Source organism: Calidris pugnax, unplaced genomic scaffold (genome assembly GCF_001431845.1).
Source record: "Calidris pugnax isolate Ruff unplaced genomic scaffold, ASM143184v1 scaffold95, whole genome shotgun sequence".
In the NCBI taxonomy this organism is placed as follows: Eukaryota; Metazoa; Chordata; class Aves; order Charadriiformes; family Scolopacidae; genus Calidris; species Calidris pugnax.
Window position 1 is genome coordinate 12098641 of NW_015090885.1, and position 13039 is coordinate 12111679.

Consider the following 13039-nt stretch of genomic DNA (forward strand, 5'->3'; position numbering starts at 1 on the left):
AAAGAGTATGCAATTTTATCATCAAACGGGTGAAGGTATTTGCATGGGTAGATCTTTTCATAAAAAAAAGAAGGTTGTTTTTTTTTTTAATTTTGCCAATGAAGTAAGTGCAAAGAAGCCATATGACATAAAATTCATTTTTCTTCAACAAAATACCTGCAACTGAAACAGCAATGATTACAACCATGTCATGTGCTTAAAAGAAAAAAACCCTGATCAGAACGAACAGTTTCATGGTGTGATTTCATTATGAGGGATTAACTTGTCCTCTGTGAAGTTCGCTGTTTGGAGCACTGCAGCAATCAGAAAAAAAAACCCTGAAGCTCTCAATGCCTTGTGTTAGTACTAGATAATAGCCTTCTTACATTAAAAAGAAAGAAATATGAACTAAGTGACTATGTTCAGCCTATTCTATATGCTGATCACAACAGGCTTTCAGAAAGATGAATTTGGTGAACGTAATAGGACCCTTAACATAGTCAACAGAACTGTAAATGTAACATACTTCTGTCATGTTCAGTGAAGCTGAACTATAACTTACATTTTACTTTGGTAATTTTTTTAAGGCAAAGACAGAGTATACTTTAATAGATGCTATTCTTTCTAAGTAGAAGCCTAAATTTAATTTTTCAAAAACAAAGTAAAATGAACAAAATTAAAGGAAATAATATGGGCAGATAACCCGTACTGTTTTAATTTCAATGAATAAATAAAATTCTACCAAAGATGCCAGTCTTGCATTAAGATATAGTACAATGCACATTATTAGACACTAAAAAAATCTACACAGCAGAGAAACCCTTCCCTGACAGCTGATTTTGGCTGTTTAGTGAAGCGTGTGCTATACAGCCCTTCTGACCCTTAAGGCATTCATCATGTCTGTCTTCTGCTATGGGATTTCTCAATAACAGGAGCTGCATTCCGCTGTGGCCTCTTGATGACTGAGAGCTCTAACACAGCATCTCATTCCTTGTCATAGGAGGAGGGGTACCGGGCTTCAACAAGCCACAACCTCCCTCCCTCAGATGTAACAGCTTTGACTCCCTTCCATGTCAAACAGCTTCCATCTCAGTACCTTCAATGCTGAAAGCACAGCTTTGCCTGCTTAGGGAAGTCCAGCATTGCTGCTGGTGTAGAATACAACAGGTATGATGAAGTAGCGGGCCAGGAAGCAGCCTGTACCAGTGCTCTATTACCCTCAAAGTAAAGAAGTTTTTTCTCATGTTGAGGTGGAACTTCCTGAGTTCTAGCTTGTGTCCATTGCCCCTTGTCCTGTAACTGGGCACCACTGAGAAGAGCCCGACCCCATCTTCTCAACACCAGCCCTTTAGATATTTATAAGCATTGATAAGATACCCTCTCAGTCTTCTCTTCTCCAGGCTAAACAGACCCAGGTCTCTCAGCTCCTAAGAGAGATGCTCCATTCCCTCAATCATCTTTGTAGTCATCCTCTGGACTCTCTCCAGTAGCTCCCTGTCCTTCTTGAACTGGGGGGCCCAGAACTGGACACAGTCCTCCAGATGTGGCCTCAACAGGGCTGAGCAGAGGGGGAGGATAGCTCCCTTGACCTGCTGGCCATGCTCTTTTTAATGCATCCCAGGAGACCATTGGCCTTCTTGGTCAAAAGGGCACGTTGCTGGCTCAGGGTCAGCCCATTGTCCACCAGGACTCCAAGGTCTCTCTCTCTCTCTACAGAGCTGCTTTCCAGCAGGTTAGCCCCTAACCTGTACCAGTGTATGGGGCTATTCTTCCCTAAGTGCAAGACCCTATACTTGTGCTTGTTGAATTTCATCAGTTCCTCAACACCCAACTTTCTAGTCTGTCTAGGTCTTGATGAATAGCAGCACAGCCTTCTGCTGTGTCAGCCACGCCTCCCAGTTTTGTGTCATTGGCAAACTTGCGGAGGCCACACTCTGTCCCCTCATCCAGGTCACTGATGAAGGTGTTGAGGAAGACTGGGCCCAGTACTGACCCCTGGGGAACACCATTAGCTACAGGCCTCAAGCTAGACTCTGCGCTGCTGATCCCAACCCTCTGAGCTTCTGGCCCTCTGGCCATTCAGCCAGTTCTCAGCACACCACACTGTCCACTCGTCTAACCCACACTTCCTCAGCCTACCAAGGAGGATGTTAGGGGAGACAGTGCCAAAGGCCTCGCTGAAGTCCAGGTAGACAACATCCACTGCTCTCTCCTCATCCACCCAGCCAGTCATTCTATTGTAGTGGCTATCACATTGGTCAAGCACAATTTCCCCTTGGTGAATCCAAGCTGACCACCCCTGATGACCCTTTTTTTTCTTCTACATGCTTAGAGATGACATCTAGGATGTTCCATCACCTTTGGAGGTGAGGCTGATAAGCCTGTATCCTGGGTCCTGCTTCTTGTCCTTCTGAAGACTGGCAAGACATTAGCTTTCCTCCAGTCCTCAGGCACCTCTCCTGTTCTCCAGGACCTTTCAAAGATGATAGGGAGCAGCTTCGCAATAACATCTGCATCTTCACTCAGTACTCCTGGGTGCATCCCATCAGGGGTCACGGATTTTTAAGCTAGACTCTGTGCTGCTGATCCCAACCCTCTGAGCTTCTGGCCCTCTGGCCATTCAGCCAGTTCTCAGCACACCACACTGTCCACTCGTCTAACCCACACTTCCTCAGCCTACCAAGGAGGATGTTAGGGGAGACAGTGCCAAAGGCCTCGCTGAAGTCCAGGTAGACAACATCCACTGCTCTCTCCTCATCCACCCAGCCAGTCATTCTATTGTAGTGGCTATCACATTGGTCAAGCACAATTTCCCCTTGGTGAATCCAAGCTGACCACCCCTGATGACCCTTTTTTTTCTTCTACATGCTTAGAGATGACATCTAGGATGTTCCATCACCTTTGGAGGTGAGGCTGATAAGCCTGTATCCTGGGTCCTGCTTCTTGTCCTTCTGAAGACTGGCAAGACATTAGCTTTCCTCCAGTCCTCAGGCACCTCTCCTGTTCTCCAGGACCTTTCAAAGATGATAGGGAGCAGCTTCGCAATAACATCTGCATCTTCACTCAGTACTCCTGGGTGCATCCCATCAGGGGTCACGGATTTTTGGGTGTCAAGTTTGCTTAAATGATAAAATACCTTACCCTTCTATCTACTGCAATCAACCAGAAGCAAGTTTTTAATTTCATTCCCTGAACTGGAAAAGAAAAATAAAGTAAATAGCAAAAGAATGAATAATTTGTTCTCTAAACTGAACGGGTCACCCTTCAGGGTTGAGGAAGATGCAACCTGATGACAGGAAGACACAGTGTTTAATGCAATGCTGAGTGCTGCTAAGCATGAGTAATGTGCTCCCCTGCTTTCACTAATAAACAGCAGCAGGATGGTGAAGATATATATTACCTCTCAGTGGCACAAACCCCTCGTCCGGCCTGGCCTGGCCAATATTACCTTGTGCTTTTGTAAATCCGAGACTTGGTATCTGCTTTCTGAAAGAGTGATTCTTGCTTTCTCAAGAGTGATTCTGGGAGCCAGCACCAAAAGGCAGTTATTCAGTAAATGAATGCTGCTACCCCAGACCTGCCACAGCCACAACTGACATTCTGTGTAATTTCAAGAAAAATACCAATGCTGGAAGTAGCATGAATATAAACTGTCTTTAATCTAATCTGTTACATAAAGGAGTTTTATCCATAACAAACATGCTTAACAACAGGGCACGATTGGAAAGTTTGCCTGACAGACGTTATCTTTTTTTTACAGTGATTAATGCTCAGCAGAGCCCAATACTACTAGAGCCTCGATAATTTAGATATCTGAGATACCATCTAACCAGCCAGCTCCAGGAATTCTCTTGCATTACTCATGCTACCTTTGGTAGCTTGCTTTCTACAGCTGCAAACCAGAGCCCATGGTTAAGTACTGATAACTACTGCTTGCTGAGCTAAGTTATCCATTTCCAACTATCACCCAGCTCGGCAGGAACTAATTCACTCTTCTTCTTATACTAGGTTACAGTGCCTAGCTGCTTCCAGGACGCCAACTAGCTATTAAACACTTGAGTATCAGACACTGCACTAACCCAGAGCTAAAAAACCCAGTAAAACATTTCTTAAATCCTTACTGAATATCTTGCGCATGCATAGTTCTAAGCATGCTCTCCTCATTTCTTTGTGATAAATTGGTAAGTTGCAAGGAATCTCTCACTAGATAACAAAATGAACAGCAGGTCTTTACTATTTTTCCACTTTCTTCAGAGATGCAAAACATGATAGTTTTGACAGTCAATCTGAAAAAATAGGCTAAAAGAAAGACTTCCATTTCTTATTCCATTTCTTAGAGTTTTTTTGATCTATTGTTTTTCATCTGCATTACATTTAACTCATAAAAAAATCACATTTATTGAGAAAGAAACCAATTAAGATCACTGAACCAAATTAAAAAACAAAAGCAAATCAGATTCAGACATGTCATTATCATCAACTAACATCAGTCAAGAAATCCATCTGTTGAAGCTTTGGACGTCTATTAATAAAGAGTTTCAAAAATTCATTTGGAGATGCATTTGAGCAGAGTAAGGAAATGAAGTTACAGCAAATCAAAATACTCAGAAAGGAAACTGGGTAACTCCATACTCTAAAGCCTAACAAAGTTGATACTTGAGGCCTCTTCAGTACTGAAGAGGTACTGAAGGGTGTGCCTGCCTCTCACTGTTGGCTAATTAGCAGTACAATAATACGGTCCATCTCTGAAGAAAGAACTATGCGTGGTACTAGACCAGGATTAAAAAAGCTAGTCTAGAAAACATGAAATCTTTATTACAGAGTGCATGTGACATCTGGTGCAGTGACTATTCTGCAGTGCTCTGCAGCCTTTTTTTTCCTTCCTAATTGCAAGTGCACCTGGTACATGCCTCATAGACATCTGCAAGAGCCTCATCCTCAACAGGTGAATAGCCTTCCTAATGCATGAAAGTGGTGGGGAAATGGGGACAGCAGAGCATTTCTTGGCAAGTAATAGCAACAAGTGCTTTCTGGTCATTACAATTATGTGACATTACTGTGAATATCCGCCATTCACCGCATGAGTTATTCATGGTCCCAGATGACAGACAAAAACCCCAGTGAAATTTGGTACCCAACTTAAAAACAAAAACAAAACCTAAAAAAAATTCTTGCTTTAAAGCAATGGGATTGAAATCTCTATGTCATTTCAAAGAATGATGGTTACTACCGCAGCGGTTTTCTTCTCCATTAGTTCTGCCAGTCGTCATTGTGGAGAAACAGCTGGTGAAAAGGTGACCTTAAATTATTCTGGTTTCTCCAGCTGAAACCAGAAAGCAATTGCTCCAAGGTTTGATTTGATTTGACCAAAGTCAAAACTGATCCCTTATTTTTCTGCTTAACACACTTTACACATGAAGAAGTAACTAATCATCTAGGTTGAACGTACCTTACCACTTTGTTTTGAAGACAATGGAGCACACCTGCTGGCTGCAGAAATGCAGTCTGCATTACTAATTCCCTTTGTATTCAGTTGGATTACAGAGTTGTTACACAGAGTATACTAAGGCCCTTTTAGATATCTAGACTGTATACTTAGACCCTATCATTTCCAAAACAGGGACTTTTATAGGCTTAGGTATTACCTGAAGCGTACAGAAAGATAACATCTGATTGGGCATCCTGCATATCTCCTGTTTCTCTTAATTCTGCTACAACCTGCTGCTTTCTACAGTCCTTCAGAAGTGTCATTTTACAAGATTTTGAAATGCCTCTTCCACCTTCTCTAACTGCTACCACCTTCTATGATGTTTCCTTGCCAACTGCCTGGTTTCTTTACTGAAAGGAGAATTACGATTACCACGTGGATCAGTAACATAGTAAGGGAGTTGCTTTAGGACTTCAGCCAGCTGGAAGTAATTATTTACACAAATCCTGTACTACCAATATATCCAATATTCAAACGCGACATTTTAAATGTAAAAATCAGCATCTTACAGCTGTAGAGAAGCTACTATATTTTAAGCAAGGTAGTCTGCCAGCATTAACTGTTCGGTGCTGACTCTGCAAAAATGAAAAACTTTTGAGTATACTAAAAACTAAAATGTGTATTTATTGCGTATTTCACAGGGCACAGAAAATTACCCTAATCAAGCACTCTAACTTATGTTAAAGTTCTGAAAAGCCCATTTCACTGTAACTTTCTGTGGTTGTCACTTTTCTTTTGTCAATGCAACCTTGACATTCAGCATTCTACTGTTAGAAAGAAATCTCAGGTAAACCTGATGGTAACTAAAAATTACACAACGTGCCCAGACCTTCTTGGACCTGCAAACAAGAAGACTTTGGAGAAACAATCTCGACAGCCCAGCAGCCATGTCTCTAATTTTGTAAACTGTCTCTGATTTTGCTTTTCCCCCCTGAGGGAAAAATTGCTTTGTACAGCAATAGATGCTTTTTAATAACTTACAGTGAACATCGAAGACAACTGGTTCAGACTGTATGGTTTTCTGGCCAGAGGGTCCATAGTATGTCACAATACAAGAAAACTTGGCATTTGCATCTTCCTTCATTGGCATGTACTGAAGAGATGATGTCATGGTGAAGAGTCCAGTTGATTTGTTCACCATCTTTTCCAAATCTATGACCACAACTGAAAAGGAAATACTGCTTCAGTGTCACACAGACAGAATTTACAACCTTTTTCCTACATTTTGTTGCCTGCTCTGTGTTTGTTATCAGGCTGCAAACATGCAAGCAACATGACAGACTACCCAAGAGGCTGCAGAAACAGCTGTCTTCTAGTATTGCCACTGACATATACCAGGAACAATTTATCAACAACAGTCCTAACATACTGTACATTTAAAATCAAATAATGAAAAAAAACCTAATTGCAAACCGGCATGATAGAAAGAAAGCCTCAAAAATGCTGGAAAAACCAATTTTCAGGATCACACTTACATCTTATTTTTGTAAACATTCTCTATTTTATGGAAGGTATAACATTGTGGTCTGATCAGCCTGTCAAAATCAAAGTTGAAAGGGAGTAGAATTCCTAAATATCCTGGAAAATAAATACTCTATACGGAGAATAAGGAGATGATGATCTACATGGTACAAAACACAATATTGGACAGGTGTGAAACTCAAGACTAGCTTTGCAATAGCATTAACAAAGGCAACCTTTCTCCCCATGATGTGGTTTTAAAGCTGGAACTGAGAGAGATTATATGGCGTAGCTTGGGTGCTCTGCAAGGCCTAGAAGTTTCCTTCCAGTTTCACCTTTCCATACTTCCTCAAAGGAACAGTACATTAGATTAAAGCAGGGAAACTCTTATAAGCACAGTTCTTCATGCATACACCTGTGTGGATTCGGAGATATTGGCCACTACTGAAACGTACCTCCTTCCACAGGCTGCAAAACTCTCCCGTTTTTGTACCACGTAACATTCCCTTCAGGATAACTGTCTCTTGCAACACACTTCCCGAGCTGCAAAACAGATAGGAATTAGTCACTGTTTTTCTTGACTATGTTTTAACATAGTTTTATTTTTGCTTATGCTGCTTTGGGTAAAGATTTCTAGAAAGTTCAAATGCTTAGCCCCAACTATTTTTTTTTTTAAAAATAGGACAAATCCCATCAATGAGGCTTAGTTACAATTTGGAAGAGGGTTGGGTGACGGGTCTAAGATCAGGATGGCCCCTGTTTGGAGAATCAGGCAGGGTTAATGAAGTAGTGGCAAGAGAGGCGCTCTGCTCTCAGCCTGGCTACAGACCACAGTCTCCCACAGGCAGGTGTGCAGGCACACACACGCACCCTCTCTGAGCCTCAATCCACCACCTCTCTCCACCTTGACTGCAAAGGGACTTCAGGCAGCCGTCAGGCACGTAACTTTTGAGGGAGAATGCTGCTCTTACCATTTGTAGCTTCTCTGTTTCTAAGAAGTCTGCTTGATGTAAGATTTCTGGTTGAGAGGGTTGTTCTAAAACATAAATAGGATAAAGGTACTAGTGAAGGGAGCACAAACAGCTGTTTGAAAAGCAAGAAGTTACTAAAAGCTACACGGACTTTGAGACTAAATAGAACACTCTGGCCTGGCATAGTCTTACCTATGCTTTGCCATTAAAAGTTGAAAAGGTGAGATACTTCTACCTCCATATTAACAAATGGATTAAAAAGGAAAAAACATCAACTTAAAATTTGTCATACTGTTTATAACAAATTCCATACATTCTGACAATATATATTTTAGCCAAGCAGACTAGTTCAGCACCCAGGAGGAGAGAACCTGACCTGATTTATCTGATTTATGCGATACAAATCCTGGAGAAGGAACCAGTGGTACAGAAACTATACCAAAAGAAAAGCAGCTTTGCTGTGGATATTACTGTAGCTGAGCTGTCACATTATAAAGGAACAATTTCAACCTAATCATTCTTCTAATGTTTATTTTTCCTAACTGGAATTGTAACATTTAAGAAATTCAGATGATAGAGATAAGTGTAATTACTTTAACTGATTCTCAGTTAGTTATGACTCTCTTAAAAAAAATAAACTTTTTCTTCAGGGCCAGTATGTCTTCTTATTTACTTTTATTATGGTAGATGGACCTCTTAGCTTGCCAAAGTGGAGGATCTATCAGTGTTTCCATCATAAAAAACTACTTTCTAGAGACTATATAACTTGTCTGTTAAAATAGTTTGGCCTGAAGCCCGGAATGCAAATTTTTATCTCCAAAAGAGACACTTTTCCCCACAAGTTTAAAAGAGAAAGGGAAAAGTGAGGGGGAAAATAATAAATCAAAGTTTATACAGTTGAAAAAAGCCTCTACACCCTAGATATACAGCTTAAATAAACATACCTATTATATACTTTTACAGACTGAAACATCCTTAACCATGCCAGCTTACCTAAGTCAAGCTCCCTATGAAATAACGTATATATGCCAGTAGTTTCAGCCCAAAGTGAACTTCCCACTATGGCAACTTCCCACTTGCCAAAATCTGTGCACACTGATGAAGTTACTGATGTGCAGGTGTACTGCTCCTGCTGTTGCAAAGATAGGAAGCTCACGTGTTTCCACAATAATCCATTCGCTCTGCATGAGTGTGCATGCGTGTATGTGCATGTGTGTATGTGTGTTTATGTGCACCCAGATGCACAGACATTCTTTGCTTGGAAGACTATGCCAGGATGGAACAAGAACAGCTCAAATGGGGTGAAAAGAAAGTCAACGAAAGAAGGTATTCATTTGACATTTTCAGACATCTTTGCTTGTGGCAAAAACCAAACACAAACAAAAGAAACAAAGCTATACACCAAAACCATCCAACTTTTTCAAAGGCCTAATGAAGACTTTTTTAAATTTTTTTTTGAAGATATGTGCATGTTTATATCTCTCGTTGGTTTTCAAGGGAAAAGGTTAACCTATTTTCTGACAAGGACAAAACATCTTCCTGTTTCATGACCTCCTGCTCGGTGGCCCCTGTGCAGCTCTCCCTACTTTGAGTGCTCCGGTGAAAGGTGGAGAGGCCACCACCTGCTCCCTCAGAGCAGCCCCCAAAAGGAAACGCCTGCTGCCAGATCCCCACAGCCGCAGCACCTGCACCCAGGTAATTCACTCTGAAAGAGTCATTTGGCATTTGCTAGCTCAGCATCTGAAGCGAGAAGAAATTTTAAACTTGGCAGCAGCAGAGCCCACATCGGTGGGTTTGCAACTTCAGCACACTGCTTATCTCTCGGCTTAAGAGCTTGCCAGAGCGCTTTGCAACTCTATATAGGCCCTATAATAGAGGGGAAAAGAGCTCGCTGCCTGCAAAAGCCAAGCATTGGGGTAGCAGGACAGCAGCTCGTGTTTGCTGGGCTGCGCTGCTTTGGAAGCTGGCCATTTAATTCCAGAAAAAAAGATGCTGACAGGATCCATCTGGAAAGCGGGTAGAGCTTGTTTGAGTAGTCCAGCGAGTGAGACTAGCAGGTGGTACCTGTGCAATGAGCCATTTCAGCTTGTTAGTTCTGAGTTAATCAGGTAGCACAGCTGAGGACGTGACAAGCTACGGTGAAACCAGCTTCAGTCACGACTTCTGGGATACAGCTGAGTTTCAGGTACACAAAACTTTTGGTTTATGACGGTTCACACTGCTGCAGCCTAGCTCTGGATCTGTGATTCAGTGGGTTAGAAACTCTACTGGTGAAATAAATGAAGCTTGCAGGCCACTCTTAACTCTTTCGTGATTAGAACAAGCAAGCAGTAACAAAAAATGAAACCCCCAAAACCAGACTCAGGAAAGTTAAACGCAAAGAAATGTTAAGAGAACCATAAATAAAGTTGTGAACTCAAAATGAAAAACTGCAAAGGTAATTTTTTCTTGCAGTGCTAAGTCGGCCATATTACATGCGTAGCATCCTCCATTCTTATCTTCCTTAGTAAATAGGAGCTTTCTCTATTAGTATTAATGCATACAATAAAACATACAAGCTGTGCTCCATGGCTGAGTTAGCATTGTGCTAATATTTAGTACAGTACACAGTAATTCAAGCAGTTAGCATTTTGTTTCACCATATACTACTGTCTCATCTACATATTTACTGCTGTGCGGTAAGTAAACATGATAATTCTTTATCATTGCCTTTGAAGCGCTGTGTTTACTGTGTGCTCTGAGCACACGCTTCCCTGTTGTCATTAATTCGATTGTTCTTGCAGTCAAATTGAAAGCGAAACGAGGGAAAAGAATGACTGTTGACTCCCAATCTAGCTTCCAACTCATTTATGCCACTGACAAACTTCTGTCTAGACAACACCAACGACTCCCTGACACCTTCTCCCTGAGAAAAGAGTAAGGAGGCCCTTCCAAAAACAGGAATTCACGTTTTTCAAGCAGAAGTGTGATCTGTTAGAAACTGCCCATCCCGGCAAGCAACGCGTTCCCACAACAGAGACTTACTTTGACTATGTAAATCTGCATCTGAAGAGCAGCAGAGGCCAAACAAAGCCATGTAAGAACACGAAGATGAGGAAGATACCCAGTGCAGTCACAGAGCAGCACTTACAAACACTAACCTTAGCCTTGGCAGACCTACACCCCTGAAAAGGAGAAACGGGCGCCTCCACGAGCTGAGTCAAGGTTTGAGGGATTACATGTCTGCTCTGAACTGGCACCAGGAAGAGGCCAGGTTCCTCCATGCTCCTGTGCAAGCTCAGAGCAGGAGTGAGTCTCAGAGCCCTGGGGTTCGTGCTGCAGATCCAGCCTTGCCATGGGTTTGTAGCAATATCGAACGCAAATAAACTTTGCTGTGCTCTAAAAGAGAACTGCAGACTGGTCTTCCTCCTGATAGTTCAGCAAGGGACAGAATAAGCGTTTGGGGCTAGCAACTCGTTTTCCAGCCTCTCTCTCTCTCACAGTCCATACCGTTGCGCACTAACTGCTCGGAGATGGTTTAAACCTCTCCCCTAATCCAATCCTGCAGACCGCACACAGTTAATGCTTCCCTCCTGCAGAAAAATTCACTCGAGAACAAATGGAAAATAATCAGTGCTAATTTTACATTTTTCATTTCCAAGGCCAAATGACATCACATAAGTGAGTCATTATCAAAGCCTAAAATTCTCTTTGAGCCAGCACTTATCATGAATAAACTGCAAGTGCAGGCAGTCCTGTTACGTAAATGCCACCAGAAGATTACATTTTTGAAAGCTGCAGAAATTTGCTAGTCTTAGTAATTTACTCAGCCAAACTTACTTTCTTATCTTTAATCTTTCCCTTAAACAAAAGTTTCCATAATTTACGATTCAGATGCTGATGAATGTTAACAGTAACAACTAGATTTACTTACTGAAGACTTTGACTATCGTTGGCTCTTCGGAAACATCATCTTCTGTAACTAGCATACATACAAATCTCTTTTCATCACTGATTCTTGCATTCTTGATGGATAATGTGTAGTTTTCTGAGAGACTCAACCTGTCTTTGTAGTCTGGTACATCATCATACTGTACATTTTTTTTTGTTGATGATCTGAAGGCAATAAATACTGGAGATCCGTTTGGCATTTCCTATAATAAAAGGATAAACACCTCTATTTTGCATAAACACTCATTTAGAAGTTCCTGAAGATCTGCAATTGATACAAACCCATAATTTAAAAAAATCTGACAACTACATCAGATAGCTTTTTTCCTGATAAATTTCTCCTGTACAAACAAGAAATGCAGTGTAATACAAGAGCTAGTTTAAAACTGCCGTGGTGCACATTAAGAATATCACCAGTAGAAATAATTTCAATCCTTTGGCTCAAGCTCAGCATAGCATTGGGCTTTCTTTGATGAAGGCTGGTGGTTCTGGCACCACCTGGCTCTGTGTGTATGAAAAAGTACTTGAAATTTGTCAGCTAGGCTCAAAAGCTTCAGTTTCCTTTATTTTTTTTCATGCTTGTTTTACATATTCATATTGTTTGTCTGGGATATTCAGACTTCATTCCAAATGCAGGATTTAATCAGCCAAAACTGTCTATTTTATTCTAAATTAGTTTTTAGGGTTTTTTTCTTTGTTTTTAAAGGATCCAAGAGCTTGTGGCATAGGAATATACATACAATCAAATATTGTTATTTATGCATCTCAGGATAATCTGCAAAATATCATTTTCTAGACATCCTGCTTATATTAATAAGTATGCAGTTGCCATCCTAAGAAGAAATACAAAGTTGACAGCCTTGCACAAACCTGCCATATCAAAAATTTATTTTTATGAGACACAAAGTTACAGGCTGAGTTCTGCAGGATTTCATTCCCTCCCACTCCCCCCGAGCAGGGACAGATACTGTCTGCCTTTAAATAAAGTGAGGTGAAAGGTTGGCTCCTTCTTTATGTTCAGTATTGTGCTGAGGGCTGGAAGAGGCTTTCATTCCCTTTTATCCCTTGCACCTTGCAGCACTGATGCAAGTAGTATTCCCAGCACAATACCTCAGCTTGACTGCAGAGCCCACAAAAGCATGATGATGCTGTGGCAAGAGATGAGTGGTGTCAGAGCCGGGCAGGGAGCAGGAGGCAACAGCTAATGTGA

The 13039-nt window shown here is 41.4% G+C and overlaps 1 protein-coding gene across 2 annotated transcripts in view; it reads right to left on the reverse strand.

Annotated features, from left to right (window-relative positions):
- The window catches only part of ALCAM (activated leukocyte cell adhesion molecule), a 133118-nt gene that overhangs the window by 22936 nt on the left and 97143 nt on the right, over positions 1-13039 (reverse strand). For both annotated transcript variants that reach the window (XM_014947349.1, XM_014947348.1), the window contains exons 3-6: positions 11813-12032; positions 7900-7964; positions 7384-7471; positions 6449-6631 (exon numbers count right to left, since the gene is read on the reverse strand). In XM_014947349.1, coding sequence (XP_014802835.1) covers positions 6449-6631; positions 7384-7471; positions 7900-7964; positions 11813-12032 — 556 coding nt within the window. The remainder of the gene's footprint in view (positions 1-6448; positions 6632-7383; positions 7472-7899; positions 7965-11812; positions 12033-13039) is intronic.